Genomic DNA, 23,635 nt, shown 5'->3' with positions numbered 1-23,635 from the left:
GGAGACGGTGGACACACCGACACCCATCAGCCACAGCTTATCACCCAGTAAAGTAGGCCGGATGTTGTTAAAGGCACTGGAGTATTCAAAGAAGGTGATTCTAACCATGCCTCCACCACCATCCAGGTGTGAGTGAGTTCGCTGCAGCAGATGGATGACAGCATCATCCACCCCCAGACGTGGCCGGTAGGCAAACTGCAGGGCGTCCAGATAAGGGCTCACCAACGGTCTCACTTGAGCCAACACCAGCCTCTCCAGCACCTTCATCACGTGAGAAGTGAGGGCAACTGGACGGAAATCCCCGGGGTGAGATGAAGAGGTCTTCTTGGGTACAGGGACCAGGCAGGAGGTCTTGCAGAGGAGGGGCACCCTCTCCAGTCTGAAGCTCAGGTTGAAGAGATGCTGGAGAACCGCAGACAGCTGGTGGGCACAGGTCCTCAGGGTACGAGGGCTGACGCCGTCCGGGCCGGCCGCTTTGTGCTGGTTAAGTTTCTCCAGCTGTTTCTTCACCTGGCAGGCTGTTACAGTCGACAGGGAGGGAGGGGGTGGTGGTTGGACTGGGGGAAGGGGTGGTGGACTGTGGGCCCAGTAGGTGTGGTGTATTAGAGGGGGGAGAAATTTAATTTTATTTGTATAGCCCAAATTCCCAACAAAAGTCGTCTCAATGGGCTTCGTATCAGTAATTGAAAAAGTAAAACATAAAATAAAAAGAATCATGAATACATAGAATTCAATAGGAAAATACTGAATTGAACTAACAAACTGACTAAACGGTCATCCCTTCCATAAGACCAGGAGTGTCAAACATACGGCCCGCCAGGTGGTTAAGTCCGGCCCAAACATGAAGAGAAAAAATCATAAGGATGTTTAGAAAAGAAAGCAAGTTTCTAGTCCATTCCTGTGGTGAGTTATGATTTTTTAAAGAAATAAACGAAATGCGCAATTCCGCCACTAGGGGGAGCAAAGGAGAAGCAAAACAGGTGAAACAGCATATCTCTGCATGTGCCAAAAGTGAAACCTAACAGCTCTGCGTCTGGGTAAGATATAATTTGGTTCCCTATGAGCCTTACCGTTGTTATCTTGCTATAAGGATGATCAGTAGCAACAACCTAATGACCAAAATGTTGTCAAAAAGTGAAGTGGAGTGAAGAGATTTCCAGGAGGAGTTTTTTCTTTTCCAAAAAGCTGAATGCAAAACACCCATGCATGGTATGTCATCAACAGGTCGCAGTGTTCAAAGACTACAACATTCAGCACCACTATGAGACTCACCATAAAGAAAAGTTTTACCATTTGCAGTTAAGAAAAGATTTACCAACTATTAGCTGGACTGAAAAAACAACCGTTAGCATTTACTGCAGCATTGACATCAGTGACGGAGCAGTGACAGAGACCTAATTGTAAACATATTGGTGCAAACATCCAAACCATTTTCAGATGGTGAACTTGTGCCCCAAAAAGCAGTCGACCTTTGCCAACATGAGTCTGTCAAGGATTACGATTACCGATACAACATGTCTGAGGAGACTTGGACGCCAAATGAAGGAATCCAGTCATTTATTGCATTTTCGGTCACTGTTGATGAAAGCATCGACATTACAGATATATACAGCTGTGTATATTTATTAGAGATGTTAAAGAGACCGTAACAGCTGAGTTTCTTGAGTTGATGGACACAACAACAGCCGATGACATAATCAGCTCTTAAGTTACTGCGCCAGTCGATGTTGAAGTGAACTGGTCACATGATGTCAGTCTTGTCACTGATGGCGCCCCATTAAAGGTCAGGAAGAAGGCAGATGTTGCCACAAAATTCAGGTATCAATCCAGGAAAAGACTCTTGGACATTTCATTGTGTTTTGCACACTTGAATGAAAGTAAATGTGTTGCTGCACTGGATTTGAATCCTGATATTGATGGTTGGGGGAAGTTTCAGGAGAGAAAGGGTGAAATTCTTATGTTCACAAATGTTAGCAGGTTTAATTTAGTTTAATTTTTGATGGTTTGGACATTTACATTTTAGGCACAGTGTTTCGTTTTTTTCTGTAGACCCTCTTGAGTTTATTAGCGGGATTGCTTCAGTGACAGATGTAAAATACTTAGTCTGTATAAAATTGAATAGACCAACTTTTTTTGATCCATTGGCCGCAAGTGATTAGGCTACTATGTTGGTTGAGGCATTTTTTCCAACCTAGTAAAAAAAAAAACAACAAAGCTGTAATTTTGGCTTTACGCCACTGGTCCGGCCCATTTGAGATCAGATGGGCTGAATGTGGCCCCCGAACCAAAATGAGTTTGACACCCCTGCTTTAGACCCTCTTTCACGGTAAGGAAAAACTCCTAAAAAACAAAACCGATTCCTGAAAAAACGAAGAAACCTCAGGGGTGCCCACATGAAGGAGGGATCCTCCCCCAGGACGGACAGGCGATTTACCAGAACTCATAGAGAAGAATTAAGTTATCTAACCCTACAACTACATATTTAAAGTCCAGCAGACGAGCTTCATTCAGATGGAGTTGGGGGGACGGCCGGGGGTGTGAGTCGAGCCAGAGACAGGATTTAGGTCAAGACAAGCATGACCTGTGCGAATAGTGCAAAATTAATTGGCACAAAGCACAGTGTAATGACTGGTAGCTCTTGTGCTGTGTATATGTACAGACACACATACAACTTCATATTGCAATTGCTTGTCTGTTGTATTGTGATGTTGTTTTTTTCTGGTTCACAGTGCAAGTAAAAACAAAATTTCAAGATTATGTTTCAATGTTATGTAAAACTGTTGTTTTTTTAAATGGTAGTCTTTCAAAAGTAATACAGTAATGAAAAATTAAAAAAAAGTTTTAAGATGTATATTTTTAAGAAAAACGAGTGAATTATCTAATAAATTAACCACTACCTATTAGAGGTAAGGAACACCGTTTCACTAAGTTTTTGAAAGAATAATTGGTAAAGGAGTTAGTAATGAAATATTCACACTGCTTGTTAGGATTTTTGGGTTTCAGACATTTTTTTTAGTTATTAAAACATGCACGGGGTCAAACTGACCCAGGAACATCATATCTCAACAGGAGGGTTAAGTGTCCAGCAGCTGAGCAAACAAATAAGAGCTGATGACCAGATTTGACTGTTACAATAGGAGGTTAAGGATCTTGAGACACAAAAAGACCAACACATTCTCACCCCAACTCGTAAGTGTTCTGTGGTTTTGTTTGGTTTTAATGGTTTGTGGTCATGTTCTGAGTCGCCCTCAGTAACACTGGTCCAGGTTCATCATGATCCACAGCTGTTGTCATTGTAGGTAATTGTCCTCAGCCTGTTTAACTGTCTGGTTTTTCAGGTCATTCTTGTCATCTTCTTAGTTGTGTCACCTTTTTGTATCTCCTTGGGTTTTGTCTGTTTCAGTTTGTTTATTAAATGTTTTTATTTTCTGTCTCCATGTCTGGTCTCCTGCATTTTGGGCCCCCCACCACCAGTTCCTGACTCTCATCCATATGGACACATAATAGGGAGCCCGCTTTGTGTAACTTATTATACGAGTGGCCGTGTTGCAGTGTTAGGGTGGTCAACCTCTGATCGGATCATCGGAGATGTCAAGTGTATTTGTGAACTGCGTGCTCCCACACTTGCAAAGGGACAGGACTGGACCCAGGATTTCACTCTTCCCAAGCTTTTATTAGCAACAGTAGATATTGGTGTAAGTTAAAAACAAACCTTTAAACAATCGAGACAGAACAATAAACAGGTAAGTACATTTAAATGAAACATAAGGTAAAGTAGGTAAATAAATAGAGATGAAAATTAAACCAACAATTTGTAACAAAGAAAATTAAACCAACAACTCAGTTACATTGTAGGAAACTTAAATACAATTTATCTCAACTTAAGTAGATTATTTTACCAATAATTATATCCTTTTTCAGGATAACAAGTATGTATCATTTTCAATACAAACATATGTAGGATATCGTACAACATTTAGATTAGTAAATCAAATCCTGATTCCCATTTTTTCACATTTTTACAGTTCTAGGGAGTTGCTTCAGTCTTTTAATAGGATCAAAATTGCATTAAGAATCTGTCCAAACCCAATCACATGGATGCGTAACCTTTGTGCTATCCTAGGCACTTTAACATTGGGAGTTGGGTCATCTAGACCCACTAGACAGTGCACTGAACCTTTTTTCTTCAATGATTTGTGATCTTCACTGGTGTCCATGGATTACATGAAATTTTTCCACCTTTATCCACCTTTGTCATGGTAGGGAGAACGCTTCAACGTAAGGGTGGGGTCATCTAAGATAGCACAAGGGTTAAATGTTAATGTTGATTTGTTAATGTTGATGTAATCTAAAACAGACCAAAAATACAATAACGTACATTTTCCTCTTTGGTGTTTATCACCACCAGATCAGCTTCTATGGCTCTGCAGGACTCTCTTGCTTCATCCCAGGTCTTAGACTCTCCAGAGAAGAAGTAACAAGAAGAACCAAATCTGATCCATTTCTCAGGACATCCTTTTTTCCCTGGAACACATTTGAAATTGTAAGCAAGACAAAATATTAACACATTTTTTAAAACAAGCAGAGTTTGTTTCTTATTATCTATCGGAGTCACTTTCTGTTCCTTATGATTGGTGTCAAAAATGGTTTCAGCACATGCCAGATATATTTCTATGCAGCAGCAACAATATGACAATCTGGCTTGTTCTGTGCTCTAACACCAACAATAAGGAAGTGTTTGTCTTCAATTCCTTTTGGACAAAAGAATACTTCTAGTTTAATTAGGAATGTACTTAATTTGCATCCATTTATGAGACTTGAGGGTTTTAGCCAAAGCATTATTATCAAACTGAAATTAAGTGTTATTGCAATTGATGCCCTTGTTCCCTGGTGCACCCTGGGTGCCGAAATTTAGTGGGTTTGATAGTGAACTTAAATATGTGGACTGGAAAGAGCAACTGCAGGGACTGATACCATATGTGGGGCAAACGGAGCAACTAAGGGTGGGAGTGTTAATAGGGGGCTTTGACGGGTGTAGCTCGGAGACAGATAAATGTTTTAACAGAGGATGAGCGTGACACAACCGCTAAGATTTTCAATGTATTGGATGGTGTTTACCAGCAGCGTGTTCAAGGCCCAGTGGCAGGAACACAGTTTTATGGGTGTCGACAAAAACCAGATGAACCAATGCAGGCCTTTTAAGACTAAAATAACTCTATTACAGGCTGCGGCAGCACCATCCTGATGGAGCCCCCACAGATCAGCACCTAAAAGAACAATTCCTGCTTGGCCTGGAGGAAGGACCCTTAACCAGAGCCTTGAAGGGCTATGCTCGTCGTCACCCAGACGGAACCTTTGACGCGCTCCAACAAGAGCCTAGCCTGCTGGAGGAGGAGGGCTACTGGCCCACGTGGCCAAAAGTAACATGTGGAGCTGTGGGTGGGAATGATCGTCATGCCAATACAGAGAGAGTTGACTGGAAGGCGGAGCTGAAAAAGGAAATCTTGGGGGCTGTTTTGGGCCAAGTGCAGTAAGGTAAAGAGCGGGTTATTGCCTATGCTAGCCGAAGTCTACACCCCACCGAGCGTAATGACTCCAACTACAGCTCATTTAAATTGGAACTCTTAGCATTGAAATGGGCTGTAACAGAAAGGACCCCACAAAGGACCAGACTGCCAAAACAACCATTCGTGGAATTTGGACTAACGTCATTCAAACATTTGTCTGCCCGTCCCGGTTCCATTCTGATCAGGCCCCTAATTTCGAGTCATAACTATTTAAACAGCTTTGCGACTTGTACGGGGTTAAAAAGAGTCGAACCACTCCCTCCCCAATGGGCGAGTGGAAAGGATGAATTGAACTTTACTTGACATGCATTGCACGTTGGAGATTGATCAGGGAGCAGGTGGCCAGAGTACTTGCTGGAACTAGTGCAAGCATACAATAACACCATACACAGTGCAACAGGTTTTGCCCTATCCTATTTGATGCTTGGGCGTCATCTTCGCCTTCCAGTCAATATACAGATGGGGGTGGGAAAACATGAGCACACCGGCAGCCTGACCGTTTGGGTGCACGATCATCACCAGAAATGTCAGTATGCATATGGTGTAGCACGCAAAAAAATGGTTGTGGCTGCTGACTGTTCGAAAAGAGGTTTTGATCGAGGTGCTACTGCAATGCCTTTGCTTGTAGGGGAACGTGTGTGGGTTAAGGATCGAAACCGTAAAGGGCAGAGAAAACTACATGGGGGTTGGGACCCCGAACCCTATGTTATACTCGAGGCAGTTGGTGACACAGGATTGGTTTACAGGGTGAGATCTGAACTCTGCATAGGAACTCTTTAAAACTGTGCATAAGTCCCATGTCTTCAGAACAACAAACTTTGCAACCGCCACAGGACAATACCCCAAGAGACCTGCCTGTTTATGGTTACGTCCTTACGCCAGTGCCAGAGTGTGTGGACCTACCAGAACCTGCACCCGTAAGACGTTCTGCAAGGACAAACTTTGGTGTACCACCAGCACGCTTCCGATCATGAACATGGCAGAGACTGCCAGTATTCCATGGTGGGGGGATGTAACAGGGTGAACTGTTTTTATTGTGTTTTTATTCTCTGTGACAACCGGAGGGTCCCTGAAGGCAGCAGCTCACGCTGCTAGAATTTGACACAGGTGTGCAATGGGGGCGTGCTGATAAGACACTGGATTCAAGGATCAGCTGGAAACGCAAGAGAGCAGCTCTCAACAGCGAGGAGACGGCGGGGGGTTAGACTTCCACCTGTTTACGTGGACGAGCGGAGCCACCGGAGCAGCGCCAGCCCGACAGCAAAATACCGCGCTTGGAGTGAGGCATCTCCGGGTGAAGTGGCGGTGGAAGACGTCCAGAAGGAGACACCCCTGTGGATGGATGAGCGCTGACTGGCACTGGAGGAGCAGTTGAGCCGTGGGCCAGACAGTGTTCAGAGGGGAAAGTGACGTTGGAACGCAAAGGGGTGTGGTTGTGACCTGCCCCTCTTCGAACTAAGTACCCCTCTGCTGTTTTTATCTGTTTTTTTGTGGATTACCCAAGAGACTTTTTTTATAGTCGCCAGAACCACATTTTAACAAATTCCATGCTATTTATTTTTTTACTAATTGTGTGTTTTAGTGGGTTTTATTAAGCCTGGTGTTTTAGCTTTCACACATTAACACATTTTAACATATTAGGACTTCTTGGGTTTTTCTGTTTTTACTTTATAGACAGAGGCTCCTGGCTCCAACGGATGGACAGAGCAACAGACTCCTCCAACATTGCCCCCCTCAAATAAACTAATTTTCGTACTCCCTGTTGAACTGTGGTCCTGGGTGTCCTGTCTCCAAACAAATCCAAATCTAAGAATTCTGCGAGGCTACATAATGACCCCAGAAATGGTCCTAATGATTTAAAGAAGAAATCAGTGAAGTCATCATAGCTTTTCTTTTGTTTACTCTTTTTTTCTTTTAGAAAATCCATTGGAATGCTACATGGTGTAGCTGCATCTTTACAAATGTGCATTTTTGATACAGGATTTACAGACGTACTCTGTTACAGTCCATCAGCTTCTTGGTTGTTTCAGTGAGCTGGAATTTAGCCTCTCAATAACAACATTCAGAAGGTGATGACATCGGACCTGAGCCTATCCGGAACAAACAGAGTGCCAGGGGGACAGGTAACTGAGTCGGGTTTCTCACCTTGGACCTGTAGGAGCTGGGTTTCTACGTCCCAGGTGAGGTTGCCCACAAAAAAGGAGTCCGGAATGATTGGGAGAGTGGTATTGTTGTCCGAGGTGCAAAACTTACGAGACAGGGCGTCGGGTTTGCCGTTCTTACTGCCCGGGCGGTAAGTGATGGTGAACTTGAATCTATCAAAGAAAAGGCACCAGCGTGCTTGTCTGGAGTTTAGTCTCTTTGCGGAACGTAGGTAAGCCAGATTTTTATGGTCGGTCCATACTACAAACGGTTGTTCTGCCCCCTCCAACCAGTGTCTCCACTCTTCGAGAGCCAGCTTGATGGCCAATAGTTCTCGGTTGCCGACGTCGTAGTTCCGCTCTGCAGGGTTCAGCTTCTTAGAAAAGAAGGCACATGGCTTGAGTTTGCCTGATGTAGGATCACGCTGGGACAACACGACCCCCACACCGGAGTCCGAGGCGTCAACCTCCACCGTAAACTGCTTGTGGATGTCAGGTTGGATGAGAATGGGCGCCGAGGTGAAAAGTTCCTTGAGACGAGTGAAGGCAGAGTCAGCAGCAGAGTTCCAAACGTATGGGGTCTTGACGGAAGTGAGTCGAGTGAGGGGGGCTGCGATTTGGCTGTAGTTGCGTATGAAACGCCGATAAAAATTTGAGAACCCAAGAAACTGCTGTAGTTTTTTGCGAGTTTCGGGGATACTCCACTCGGAGACTGCTTGGATTTTGGATGGGTCTGGTTTGATTTTGCCGGCCTCGAGAATATACCCTAAGAATGAGACGGAGTCAGCGTGAAATTCGCATTTTTCGGCTTTTACAAACAGTTGGTTCTCTAAAAGCCGTTCGAGAACCAACCTGACGTGGTGACGATGTTCGGTGGGACTGTTGGAATAGACCAGAATATCGTCTAGATAGATGAATACAAAACGGTTGAGATAATCACGGAGCACGTCATTAACCAGACGTTGGAAAATGGCGGGGGCATTGGTGAGGCCGAAAGGTATGACTAGGTATTCGAAATGTCCAAGGGGGGTGTTGAAAGCCGTCTTCCATTCGTCCCCCTCCCGGACCCTAACCAGATGGTAGGCGTTCCGGAGATCTAATTTAGTAAAGATGGTAGCCCCCTGGACAGAATCGAAGACAGAATTGAGGAGAGGAAGCGAGTATTTGTCCTTCACAGTTATTTGGTTGAGCTCACGATAATCAATGCAAGGTCTGAGGGACCCGTCCTTCTTTTCTACAAAGAAGAACCCGGCCCCTGCAGGGGAGGAAGAAGGTCGGATGTGCCCAAGAGAAAGGGCTTCCTGAATGTAATTCTCCATGGAGACTTTTTCTGGACCGGATAGATTGTATAACTTCCCCTTGGGGAGGGAGGCACCGTTGAGAAGTTCTATAGCACAGTCGTAGGGTCTGTGCGGCGGTAAAGCACACGCCTTGGATTTACTAAATACGGATCTTAGATCGTGGTAGCATGACGGCACCTTAGCGAGATCAATGTTTTCATTTTCGGGAAGTTTAACCGAAACGGTAGTGGGAAGGGCAGAGTGTAAACAATTCGCCATACAATAAGTACTCCAATTGGTGATCCGAGAGGTAGACCAGTTAATTTGTGGGTTATGTAATTGTAGCCAGGAATACCCTAAGATAACGGGAGTTTGAGGTGAGTCGGTAATAAAGAATTGATGGTACTCACGATGATTACCGGACGTGATTAGCTGTATGGGTTCGGTGCGAGAAGTGATTTTTGACAACAACTTTCCACCTAACCCAGCGGCTTTTACAGGAGCGGCGAGAGGTTCGACAGGTAACCCGAGTTGGCGAACCAGACCAGAGTCGATGAGGCTGTGTTCAGCTCCAGAGTCTATGAGGGCAAAACATTCATGAACTTGATTAATGCTTGGAAACTTGACAGGCATGAACAAGAAAGGCTTACTTTCAGACGGGTCCCCTCGCGACCTGTCTCTTAGCGAGGGGTTTTGGAGTTTAAACGGCTCTTGCACTGAGAAACAACATGACCAGAGTCTCCACAATAGAAACACAACCCTTCATTACGGCGCTTGAGCCTCTCCTCAGAAGAGAGCTTTGAATGTCCAAACTGCATAGGTTCTTCAGACGGCAGGTTGGAATGTTCTGCGCCGACAGATGGCCGTGGGTGGTATTGAGGAGAGTGAAGAAAGGTTTCTGAGGGCGGACGCCGGTTAACACAACTCCGTTCCGCTTGACGTTCCCGAATCCGTATGTCTGAACGGAGGGCGGCGGTAACCAGTTCCTCGAAATTGTCGGCCTCCGGTTGAGTACATAGATGGTCCTTAATCTTATCGTTCAATGATTGATAGAACACCCCCTTGAGCGCGATATGGGGCCAGCCAGCTTCGACTGCTAAGATGCGGAAGTCAATGATGTGATCACTCACCGGTCGGTTACGCTGCTTGAGGCTTAATAACCGCCGGGTGGCCTCTTCCTGCTTTCGTGGCTGATCGAATACGAGCCGAAATTCCCCGATGAACCGTTCAAAGGGGAGATGCGAGACAGGGTAAGCCGCCAGAAAGGCTTGGGCCCACTGCAGTGCCTTGCTACGGAGTGAATTGACAATAAGGGAAATTTTCCGTTGATCAGACTGATAGTACCTGGGTGACTGTTGGAAAATCAGACGACATTGTAGTAGAAATCCGCCGCAGGCCTCCACGTCGCCATGGAACGGCTCGGGCTGAGACCGGATGTTTTCAGGGTCCATGGCAGGGGCGGAAGGGGAAGCGTTGCCGTGAACCGGATGTGAAGCTGCGGTGGAAGAAGCGGATGCTTGACCAGATAAATCCAAGAGTGTTTGATTCATACCCTTGATGCGAGAAATCAGATCTTCCTGGATGGTGGTGATGCGAGTGAGTGCGCTGTACAGGAGTTCTAAGAATAATCTGTGTTGTTCTACGGCGGAGCGGAGTCCTTCTGAGTCAGCTGGGTCGGGGTAAGGGCTAGTTCGTTCTGTCATGGCTAGCAGGCTTTAGCAGACCCAGATGCTGGAACCCGGAAGGATACTCGGCAGACAGAATGGTAGGTTCAAAAGATTCTTTAATTCTGGAGGCAGAATTAATAGGGGAGAAATCCACAGGAGCTGGTTGGAGGTTCTTGTGGGCGAACACCGTGGTGCGAGGATCTTCCAGCGAGAAGCCAAGACGAGAGGCAGCGAGAGGTGAGTGCGACCGTAGGTCCAAATGACAGCGAGAGTCCTGAGAGTACAACGAACTAGCGTCGAGTACAGGTCCTGGTCCTCCTTAAGAGCCTGGATCCTGATGGCGCTGATGAGGCACAGCCGTTGTCAACAGGTGGATGAGATGACGAGGGCTCAGCCGGGGGCACCGTGACAATCAGTGACTTAAGCGGAATGGATGGAAGTACCATCACATCAGTTCTATGCTCAGGTCTCTGCACCGGCTTTTTATAGCTCAAAGAATAGCTAACAGGCCATAAGAGTAAAGGTGCACAGAAAAGATTAACATTATTATTAACATTAACATTATCATCCCAGGTCCTCCAGAGAAGAAGTAACAAGATGAACCAAATCTGAACCATTCTGCAGGACATCCTGTTTTTCTTGGAATAGATTTATAATTATATGCGTGACACAATTAACACATTACCTGAAACAAATTTTGTTTAGATTTTTTCATCTAAACAATCTGTATGTGTACTAAAGTTATGCAGATATTGACAAGAAGTCACTTTCCTTTTTTTCCTGCTTGGTGTCAGGAAATGGTTTCAACACCTATCAAATATTTTTATATGCAGCAGCTGCAACAACAACATTGAGCCTCGCCTGTTCTGTTCAATGTGGAAGAGTTTGTCATTTTTACAAAGTTTACACAGATATTTTTACATGCCAGCTCTATAGGTGATGGTTTTATGCCACATTACTGCAGTAAATAGTTTATGAATAGGCAACACCATCAAAGTATTATTCACTCCCTGACATTTTAAAGTCTGACAATGCTTGAAAGAAAACATTTTTCCTTGTTATTAATTGATATTCTACAGAATTTTGTTCATTTATAGACTGCAAGTTATCATAAAACGTATCTGGTTCATTGAAAGTCCTAAAGCCTTAGTCACAATGTGGGAGGTTTTGTGCACATGGGAAATGGGCAAACCTGTGTGTGGTGGACAAATATCTAGGTTGCAGACTGCGGACGGACATTTTTGTTTACAGACACTTAAACAACAAGGTTAACTAATGGTGAAGGAGGTAAGAGTTCGTTGTGTTGCATGGATTTTTCATTTTTTTCAACCTCCCAAATCCTGCACACTGTGCGAGGATCCTGTTGTTGCTGTTCACAGGATAAGTGAAAACTGGTTACATGATAAGTACGTGCAACAGCCTTACAAATATGTTATGATATCCTTACCACACGTGTTCGTTCATTTTTCATGTGGTGTTGATCCAAGTCTTAAGGGGAGTGCAAGATACACCAAAAACCCACATTGCAGTCACCTGTAAAGTGTTAAGCCATGAGCATGTGACTGAGGCCTAAACTTTAGTCACATGCACCTGTACAGGTTTTTTGGTTTTCCAGACCCTTAGAGGGTTGTAGACAGAAGCGGCTGCATCTCAAGAGTGCAAGTGTTTCTTGCACTCCCCTTATGGTTTGAAGGACTACCTCATGAAAGTGGAACGTATGATTGCTGTTGTTACTACAAACACACTTATGACATAAGGGAATGCTGTTGTATGCCATCCTTTACACACCCCTATAGTCATGAGTGAGGTGTGTGTACTGGCTCCTTACTGACTGCGAGCAATACTGCATGCTCAGTGTGTGCACTTGATAAGTGCCTATAAGATCAAAATTACTTGTGGACAACCTGCATGCCCTGTACAGATTTGCCCGTTGTTCACTGCAAGACAGGAGTAAGAGCATTTTTGACTAAGGCTTAGGTAGTTTCCTAGACCCCCCAGAGGACCTCAGTCTCCTCAGGAGGTGGAAGTGACTCTGATCCTTCTTATGTATCACAGGAGTGTTGTCTGAACTGTTTAGTTTATAGTACACACCTTAAACATTCACCCTATCAAAGAAGCTGGCACAGATCCTCGTACCGGACGATCCGAGCTCTTTGGGAAAATATATTCAGTAGGCAAATAATCCAAGCTGGAAAAGGTAATCCGTATGAGAAATCGCTTGCTCCTCCGCGCTTCTGCATCTCTGTCAGCTGTGCATTTCCCCCCTCCTGCGTCTCCTTACAAAAAAAATGTGTGTCGCCCTGTCACCTGGCTGTCACCTGGCAGCTGGTACCGTTCAACCAATGGGGTGACGACAAATACAACACATGACGACAAAGTTTCATTGAAATAAAACTTTTCAATAAATAACCAACTTTTCAATCTTTACGTCATGCGCTGAAACTCATCTGTAGTGGCAACCATTACAGCTTGATGAAGTTGAAAGCGAATATTCTGATCTCCTGCTACACAACAAGATTTGTATTCAAAGCATTCTGTATAAATTAGTTAAATGAAATCAAGGGTATACATTCCTGAAAAGCATTCATCGATGATTCAAGGAAGAAATAATTGAAGTCATTATAGCTTAATTTTTGTACATTTATTCATTTTCCTGTTAGGGAATCCATTTAAATGCCATGTGGTGTAGCTGTATCTTCATAAATATAAATTTTAATAGTGGTGTAACGAATAATCAGATTTATCAATTAATTGATTATATTCCTATGATCCAACCTGATCAGTCTGTCTGTAGCTGCCATTGTTATCACTATGTCTGGGGGTATTATCAGGGGGTGAATTTTGATTTACTGCCCCTGTTCACTTGCAGGTTGGGTCTTTTGTGGTGGTTTGTGTATGGAGAGGGTGGTCCTGGTATTTTTGTTGACCGCATCACTGTCTGAGGCAAGTTGTAAATCCAATCAAGTCAAATCGACCTATAACATTATAAAATTGTCTCAACATTAAACAAATTGATCATTGTTGATATTGGAAAATGCCATTTAGATTAAGACATGGTAGTTTTTTTTATAACGTAAAAACAACCAAGTGCATCACAGCTACAACACACATGGGATGCAGCAAAAAAATTACCAGTCCATCATTCCAGTCCAATGTGAGGGAAGCCTTTGAATTTAGCAAAGACATGTGACCATAGTGTGCTAGAATGTTCTAATAATGTTCCCTTTGAATTATTTTAATGTGGAAAAAACAACAGTGGGCTGAACTTCAGGAACCTAAAATGTGAATGGATTTGACGTTCATTCTTGTTTACTTGTTTGTTTGCAAACATATGTCATTTACACTTGACTATCTTGTAAGAAACAAAAGTTATCAGGAAAACTTACTGCACTATTCTGTATCCAGGTGTTCATGTCTGAGTCACACTGGTGGAATTTTTGGCTAATAATGTCCTGGATCCATTTTATGTCAGTGAATCAGATTGTTCAAAATGAACCAAAATTGAATTTGATTCAGATCAACAACCAGGAATTATGATATGAATCAAGCGTTCATAAAGCAATAGTTGAATCCCTAATGTTTAATACAGGATTTTCTGACAGCATCTCATCTGAATAACAGCTTTCAGATGTTCAGTCAAATTGTCTTTGTTGTCAGTGATTTCTGACAAATGTCTTACTGAGTCACCATCTGAAATGAAATCAGGCCAAAACAGTCATTAAGAGTCCTAACAACTACATCATGCAGCCTCCTATTCCACAACTAAGTAAAGGTTTAAAATAATTACATTCTGACTTAAATGTAAGAGAAGAAAAAAAAAGTCTTGGCACATTTTGGTATGGAATTTGATACAAAAAAGAGACTGACAATGATTATTCCAGCCAGAAGAACACTAAGCATCAGCATGAAAGCTGGGACATAAGATGGCATCTCCTGTTGGACTAAATGGAAGCTAGAAAAAAGAAATATAGCTGAAGCTAAAATAGAAAGTCATAAAGTGAATTCAGGTTGTTTTATCAGTTAGTTCAACTGTTCAGATTGACTGGTTCATCAAAATTACACTTTTGAATCCATCCTCTTCCTGTTTATACTTTCTTTAACAATTTTAATTTAAACTGTTCAAATTTATTTCAAAACTTGTTCCTTACACAGCTCCCTGTTGTGTTATATTAACTCAATAAGACGTTTAACAACGATAGAAGTTTATCGCTGCTACTTTAGGAGGAGCGCGAGTTACACCCATTTGTAGTCCATTACAGACTCACACATATTCACACTAAAGGGACAATTAGAGTCACCAATTCAGCTATGAAGCATGTTTTAGGGCCGTTAGAGGAAGCTGGAGAACCAGGAGAAAACCCACACATACACATGGAGATCATGCAAACTCCACACAGAAAGGACCAGCTGGAGCTTAACCATTTGAAATGAAAGTGCAAACCTCTACATTATCATGCAGTCTTACATGCCACAATTTAAGAAAGGTTAAAAAAAACAATTGTGACATGAATGTAGAAGAAAAAAAAACTTATTTTCACATTTGGTCCGTTGTGAGGTAAATACTCACAGAGGAGGCCAAGAATGACGAGTCCAGCCAGAAGAAGAACACTCAGCATCACCATGAAAGTAATAACACAGAGATAGAATCTCCTGTTGGACTTGATGGAAGCTATAGGGGGGAAAATTATAACTGAAACCACAATAGAAAATCATAAAGTGAATTAATTTTGTTTTATCAGTGAGTTACTCTTACCTGGTGGATTTGTTACAGAAATCTGGCAGACAGGAACTTTAGGTTCAGCATTTTCATAAATGGCTTCCATTATAAGGATGTAAAGTCTAAGAACGTGTGAAGTGTGTAACAGACTGACTTGTATACTGAACAGCTTTTCCTGTCTAAGGTTATTATTAAAGTGATGGGAAGTCAATGTCACGTGACAGTAGTTGCATTGGGACAGGAAGCTCGGGTATGGTGAATGTGTGAAAGTGGGGTGAATAAAACAGAATTTGTAAGTTCAGTTTTTACTTTTTTTTCTGTCTAACTTCTAAGTGTCCAGCAGCTGAGCAAACAAATAAGAGCTGATGACCAGATTTTATTTTTACAATAGGAGGTTATGAATCTTCAGACACACAAAGACCTGTATTACAGTACTTTTTATTTACTTTTACTCTACACCACACTATGCCACACAAAATTGGAGCTGCCACACCAGTTACCAAAAACAAACCGTTGAGAATGTCGCCTCTTTCTGAAACTCCCTGGCACCGTGTGAGTGCAGATTTTTGTGGACCATTTCCTACCCGAGAATATTTACTTGTCATTATAGATGACCAAACACGTTACCCGGTTGTTGAAATTGTGAGGTCAACCTCAGCTAACACAGTCATTCCTGTCATGGACAAAGTGTTCTTGTTGTTCGGGTTTCCTGTAGTTGTGAAAACTGATAAAGGCTCACCATTTAATGGTGACCAGTTCTCCCAGTTTGCAAGGTATCTCGGGTTTCATCATCATCGTACAACGCCACTTTGGCCCCAAGCAAGTGCTGCAGCTGAAAGATTCATGCACACGCTAGGAAAAGCCATAAGCGTGGCAAACTCACAAGGAATTCCCTGGAAACAACAGCTAAACATCTTTCTACAAAAGTGTAGAGCTACACCTCACAGCACAACTCAGAGCCCTCCTGCCGAGCTACTGTTTCAACGCCAGATGTGCACGAAGATACCCTCACTTCCTTCTTCCACAGGACATAATTTGGACTGAAGAGTGAGAGCGAGAGACAGTGCAGCTAAAGCTAAGATGAAATCTTATGCATATGTGCGTCATCATGCTACACCTCATGCTCTTGCTCCTGGTGACATTGTGCTGCACCGGCAAACCAAGCGTTGCAAGCTTACTACACCATATGACACCAGACCGTACAAAGTGAAGGATATCAAAGGATCCATGATTACAGCCACCAGAAATGAACACTCTGTGACAAGGAACTCTTCATTCTTCAAAAAGATTACCCCATGACTTCTGGAGATACCACTACATCCTGATGCTGATGCCCCAGAGCCCAGAGAGAACCCTTCCATCATCTCATCACCACGGTACCCTACAAGGAGCAACAGACATCCTCCTCCTTATTTACAGGACTATACTTAGCACACAAATACATTTGTGTTGTGTAAAGACAGCGAATGAAGATGAACAGAAAACAAAAGGTTGTTGTTTCCTGACTTAATTCACTTGTTTTTTATTTTAATCACTGACTGCATAGTCATATGTTTTGGAAGTTAATTTGTTTCATTTGCCGCTTCATAATTGGTCGTTTACTAGCACACTAACACACATGTTTAAGGTCACACGTAAAAAGAAAAGCAATGTGATGTTCACATTAGTGTGATATGTTTGGTGTGAAACTACCCCATCTAGTGGTGAGAAGAAAAACATACACTAACAGGTGTTGAACACCGTGAGGGGGTTCTAGAAGAGAGATGTAACGAGGGGTGTAAAGAAAATAAAGCCCATCCTTGGTTGCAGTCCGTTGTCCGGTTCTTTTTGAAGCATCACGGACATTACAAATATGTTCATTAAATTGTAGTTTTTCTAAACTTTACAACAGGCATGTCCAAAGTCTAGCATATGGGGCACATGCGGCTAACATTTAATTTTCCACAGGCTCCTGTCATACTCGACCTTCATATTTTCAAGGGCCTGAGAGATGAAAGGATTTGTTTGTTTCAGATATCTAAACCACATTGCTTTGTACTTCTGAATTAAAATAACTATTTGTATAATTTTCCTGTTCACATGATTTACATTTAGAAGTTTACCGTGACCATGTATATAAGGAACTAGGAGAACAACTAGATACTTAGGGGCCAGACCACAGTGGGCTTTCAAAACAATCATTAAAATCTTAAAATCTATTCTAAGACGGACTGGGAGTCAGTGCAGAGACGCTAAAACTGGAGTAATATGATCTCTCATTGTGGTTTGGTTAGGAGTCTGGCGGCAGTATTTTGGACTAACTGGAGTTCATACATGATCTGCTGTGAAAGGCATGTGTAGAATGCGTTACAATAGTCCAAACGGGAACAAATAAAGCGTGAATCACCATCTCAAGACATTTTTTAGATAGGAGGTGGATTATCCTGTATAATCTGTGTATTTGCCAGAAACAAGATTTGACCATCGCTTTGACACGTGTCTCCAAATTCAAATTTTGATTTTGATTTTGAAATGGTTTATTTCAAGCAATTAAGTAGAAATAATACACAACAGCAATATAAACATCAGTTATACATTCATACAGTAACTAATCAAACTTAGGATAATTAGACATATTAATAAATATTGCTTGAAAAGGGAGTGGGAGGAAGCAAATTTATATAATCCCACCCCGATTATACTGTAACCATTTTATTACATGATTTATCAATATCCGGTTCCCAGTTTTTATCAGACAGAATTAAAAATCATAAGATATCGATAAAGTACATGACAAAGATGAATTACTTAAGTATTACGTCAAAAATAACTATTTTAGAAATCAACATGGCAAATGCAGATCAGTCATCTGAACTATATGCAGATTATGTTACTTATAAAAGCCATTCATATGAATAAAACATAATACTATATCAGTAAAGTAGACACAACACTGTTTCAGGAATTTTCATAGCAAAAATTCCATCAAGTATCAAAAGTTAAAAACATGTGCAAAATTATGCTACATTAGGAAAGATTTTTGAATCAATTTATCAAGTTTTGGAGAAAGTGAAGTAATATCATTAAAAGTCAATCAATTTAACAATTTTCAATAAGTGATTAATCATTTGTTTTACTTTTTTAATATTTTTTTGTATTTTTTTTTTTTTTTATAATAAAGTAATGCTGTAGGGGAAGAGTAAAAAGGGTCCATAACTGTCGATTGTCCAAGGTTGGCATTTCTTCTTTTACTGATAACAGCTGATCTCCTGGGTTCAAAACAGAGTTAATAGTTCTCTTCGATGTTATGTCTGCAGACATTAGATTCAGGTCCATATCCTTCTTCAGCTGATATCAGCGACGGTGAAAGTTGAGGTCAAGTTGTCTGCAGGTCAGAACTCTGCTGTTATTCAGGTTACGTCAGACATACAGAGAAAGTGAGGAATCCACGTGTCATATTTCTTGAAATTATTTGGCTCTTTGGTTTATTACTCCATGTTGTTTCAGACGACCGTGGTCAAGCATTTCTCAAAGTCCTTCATGGTGTTCACCACCAGAACCTTGGACCGGTCCTCTGGACCGAGCGGTTTGACATAAATCCTGCAGCCTTTAACCCAAGTGTTCTCAATCTGCTTACGCTTCCTGAGAAGCCGTGCATGTTTTGAGATTTCAGCATTCCTTCTGGTCAGATGGTCGTTCAGATAAGCAGCCGAACCTTTCAGTTGTTTCCTTTGGGTCATCAAAGCTAGCTTGTGTTTGTGATTCACAAACCTGATGAGGATCGCTGGTTTATCCGTTTCCTTTCTCCTGGGGAGCAGGTGGCAGGTCTCGATGGTATTGAGATCCAGGGAAATCCCTTTAGATGTGAGAAATGAATTTATTTGCTGTTCCAAAGACACTGCACCGATCTCCGTATTGGCACTAATAGCTACGCTAGCGCTAGCATTAGCAGTGCTAGCTCGAGGCTTGATTGGTACTCCAGTGAGAATGACATTATTCATCCTTACTTGCTGTTCCACATCATCCAGTCTTTTCTCCAGAATCTCGACCTGGTTTTCTCGCTGCTCATTTTGAGCCCGAAATCTTCGGAACTCTTCCATCATATCCCAGAGTGGGGTTAGCTTAGCCGACACTTGTTCCATAAAACTTTTCAGCGTTTCTTGAATAATGTCAAGAGTCTTTTTGAGGTCTTCGTATTCCTGGGGTTTCTTCGGGGGCATGGTCAGCTCTCTTTTTTGAAAATCAACCTTTTAAGTAATTTGAAGATAGTTGTATTCGCAGAGAGGCACGCCACGCGTCCTGCCGTGTAACCCGGAACCGGAAATCATCATATCAAATCAGTATCAAAGATCCCCCCCAGATTACTGCAGTTTGTAGAAACATTCTTAGATAGAGACTCCAATTTCTGAGCCTCCCTGTTTTGGGCCTCAACTGATCCAATAATAATTACATCAGTTTTGTCCAAATTTGGCCCTGCAACAACAACGCTGCCGAGGAAAACTTTTTTTTGGTCGATGACCAAAACGGAAGTAGGCCCAAATGTTGCAAATGACGTCATTGTTTATTTTTTTAAGATTTTCTTCTTAAACGTTTGATCTGCCTTAACTTGTAACATTACCTGTGATTCGTGTGTCTGTCTGCTCTGCTGTAACACAAAGGTTTTGTTGTGTTTTGTTGTTGTATAATTAGTTCATAAATGTTAAATGAGCTGTGATTGTTATACAGCATGCTGCTTCTCCGAATGAAGAATACTATTTCAAAACATGGTATTTACTGGCTTTGCCCGGAACGTCCACCATAAGACCAGCCTGTTTCTTTCCTCCATATGTCCTGATTCTTTTTCTCTCTTCTTGTAAAAATAGAAAATAGTTTTTATTGTTAATGACATTTTTGTTGGATATCAATTAGTGGTGGGATAGAATGATTTCTTTATTGTTGTCAAATATCTCCAGATGTTCAGCTAAAATCCAAAGTGTTGTTCAGCCGAAGTGATATCAAAAACAATAAGCTGTAAACTAAATAGTGACTCAAAAACAATAATCATTACAAATTTAACAATAGAAAAAGAAACAAAACCACCATTTAACCCACTATCACACATACCTGTCCCTTCTTCTTCAAATAGGAGCAGCTTTTATCATTATTTACAGCTGTTACAGTCATAGGATAAAAACTTTTTCAGTGTTTTGGTACATCAAGTTAAAGAAATGATTCATGTCTAAAGGAATTTCTCTGGATATGTAGGCTATTTGATATGCATGCATGTCTGTCCATTTCCATTCTTTTTAATCTTTTAATTTTTGATTGTATTTATTTATTTTTGTTTTATTTTCATTTAATTAATGAACTAATATCAAATCTATGTTCAATATATCTATGTATATTAAAATGTCATTTTGTTTTTTTGAAGTTTTTATTACATCATGATCAGTGATGTCATCATTAGTCATGTCACCATATCATCTGACATCATCATCTGACATAACACTCTAACACTATGATGTCATCAGTGATGTAATTTTTGCTCATATTACCAAATCAGATTTTTCCATTTATAGACCTTCGAAAGTCAGGAAAAACAATCCTAACTTAGCAGTTAAGTGAACCTTTCACCAATAGAGACCCAAGTTTCGCACAGTGAATTTTTACGGGTTCTTTCTGAGTTATTAAAGCCAAAAGGGTTAAGACATTGATTAAAAGAAAAAAAGATGAATAACCCTAAAGGGTTCAGCCCTGAATTTACTTTAAACCAGGTTTCAGGCGCCAAACCTTTTTCTTTCCATTTTAAGTATTGCTCTTTTATCCATTCAAAGAGATCCTTTGAACTTTGGGCTTACCGCAAAGATCGCAGATTTCAGCTGCTGGCTCACTTCCGAAGAATTGACACAGCTGTGATTTCAAACCAAGGAACGGCAACATCCAAGGACAAAGTGGACACCCAGAATGTGTTCTCCTTCAGTTTTGGAAACATAGATTCAATCAATGACAAGAATTCTTCCAAACAGTGGGTGCAGCGTAAATTTAGCAAGGATCAATTACTTGCTCGTTTCCGAAAAATCAGTGAACCCGTGTACACAAAAGAAGAAAGAACAAGTGAAATGTTGAGACGAAGCTACAGAGCAAATATTCGTGACCAAATCAGTTCTTCTAAAACTGTCTGGAATTCACCTGTGGCTGATGCCTCAGCAGCTAGACCTAGAATGAGTCCCCCTTCTATTATGGATGATTTGTGTGATAGAATGGCCCTTCTAAAAATAAGTGACCCGGTTAAAAATAAGATACCAGGCAAAATCCAAGCTTCAGGGCATACACAGGGCCCTGTTCAGAAACAGGTGTTTAACCAAAGCCAGGGACACAATCAAAGAAACAACACCTATCAAAGGAAGTACCACAACCAAAGATACAACACCTATCAAAGGAAGTACCACAACCAAAGATACAACACCTATCAAAGGAAGTACCACAACCAAAGATATAACACCTATCAAAGGCAGCCATACAACCAAAGATACAACACCTATCAAAGGAGGGACCACAATCAAAGATACAACACTTATCAAAGGCAGCCATACAACCAAAGATTCAACACCTATCAAAGGAGGGACCACAATCAAAGATACATCACCTATCAAAGGAATTACCAGGTCGAAAGACAAGTCCCTATTAAAAGACATTGGCAGATCCAAAGACAGGCCACAGTGGAAAAACACAGGTCAAGGCAAAAACAAGCCCCAGCCAAAAGTCCGCACCCTGTCCAATTGCAGATCTCTTACCAAACACATACAAATTTTCAAAAACAGGCATTTATCCAAAGGGAACAAAAAACTCAAAGACAGAGTACCTTTCAAAGAAATGTTAACATTCAAAGACACAACACCTATCAAACGACCAGCGACCAGAGTCAACGACAGGCCCCCTTTCAAAGAAAGGACTTGATTAAAAGACAGGACCCTACCCACATACAGGTTCAAAGACATGCCTCCAACCTAAACCAAGCCCCCATCCAAAGAAAGGTTCTGATTCCTAACCGACGCCTAATCCAAAGAGAACCGCCAAGCCAAATTCCTGCCCCAATGCAAATAGAAGCCTCGGCCCAAAGAAATGAACCTGTCCAAAAACAGCACCCTGTTCCAGGACAGGCTTTCGTCCAAACACAGGCCTCTGTCCAAAGACAGGAACATAGTCAAAGTTGGACTAGCATTCAAAGACATGCCTCCAACCTAAACCAAGCCCCCATCCAAAGAGAAGTTCTGATTCCTAACCGACGCCTAATCCAAAGAGAACCGCCAAGCCAAATTCCTGCCCCAATGCAAATAGGAGCCTCGGCCCAAAGAAATGAACCTGTCCAAAAACAGCACCCTGTTCCAGGAGCAGCCTTCGTCCAAACACAGGCCTCTGTCCAAAGACAGGAACATAGTCAAAGTTGGACTAGCATTCAAAGACATGCCTCCAACCTAAACCAAGCCCCCATCCAAAGAAAGGTTCTGATTCCTAACCGACGCCTGATCCAAAGAGAACCGCCTAGCCAAATTCCTGCCCCAATGCAAATAGGAGCCTCGGCCAAAAGAAATGAACCTGTCCAAAAACAGCACCCTGTTCCAGAACAGGCTTTCGTCCAAACACAGGCCTCTGTCCAAAGACAGGAACATAGTCAAAGTTGGACTAGCATTCAAAGACATGCCTCCAACCTAAACCAAGCCCCCATCCAAAGAAAAGTTCTGATTCCTAAACGACGCCTGATCCAAAGACAACCGTCTAGCCAAATTTCTGCCCCAATGCAAATAGAAGCCTCAGCTTAAAGAAATGAACCTGTCCAAAAACAGCACCCTGTTCCAGGAGCGGCCTTCGTCCAAACACAGGCCTCTGTCCAAAGACAGGAACATAGTCAAAGTTGGACTACCATTCAAAGACAACAACCCCATCAAAGGCAGGACCAGATTCAAATACAAGCCGCTTGTCAAAGAAAGTCCCCAAATATAATGGAAGACTTGATCGATGAAATATCCTTTTGAAAAATAGATAAATAAATAAAATCAAAGACATGCCTCTGATCAAATGCATCTTCCAGTTCCAAGTGGGGGGTCGGTCGAAGGACAGGCCCAGATGCACAAACCCATGCAACACCTAGGTGTGAGATAGTCTTATTTATTTATTTATTTATTCATGTTTTATTTTATTTTGAAAGGGAAGGCTGCAGTAAACTAAGCCTCTACCTTGTCCCTTTCAAACATGTTTTATTTATTTATTTATTTATTTATTTATTTATTTATTTATTTATTTATTT

At 41.9% G+C, this 23,635-nt stretch overlaps 1 protein-coding gene across 1 annotated transcript; it reads right to left on the bottom strand.

Annotated features, from left to right (window-relative positions):
• Nucleotides 1-4,244: 4,244 nt before the first annotated feature.
• LOC110017441 (C-type lectin domain family 2 member L-like) lies at nucleotides 4,245-15,693 on the bottom strand. The gene is made up of 4 exons (XM_020713307.2): nucleotides 15,409-15,693; nucleotides 15,223-15,324; nucleotides 4,379-4,524; nucleotides 4,245-4,294 (listed from the first exon to the last, which is right to left on the bottom strand). The coding sequence occupies exons 1-4, from the start codon at nucleotides 15,476-15,478 to the stop codon at nucleotides 4,274-4,276; spliced, it is 339 nt and encodes a 112-aa protein (XP_020568966.1). The 5' UTR covers nucleotides 15,479-15,693; the 3' UTR covers nucleotides 4,245-4,273.
• Nucleotides 15,694-23,635: the final 7,942 nt, after the last annotated feature.

The sequence above is a fragment of the Oryzias latipes genome, chromosome 21, assembly GCF_002234675.1.
Source record: "Oryzias latipes chromosome 21, ASM223467v1".
Lineage (NCBI taxonomy): Eukaryota > Metazoa > Chordata > Actinopteri > Beloniformes > Adrianichthyidae > Oryzias > Oryzias latipes.
Note: the sequence above shows the minus strand (reverse complement) of the source record. Positions and strands in the feature narration are given on the sequence as shown.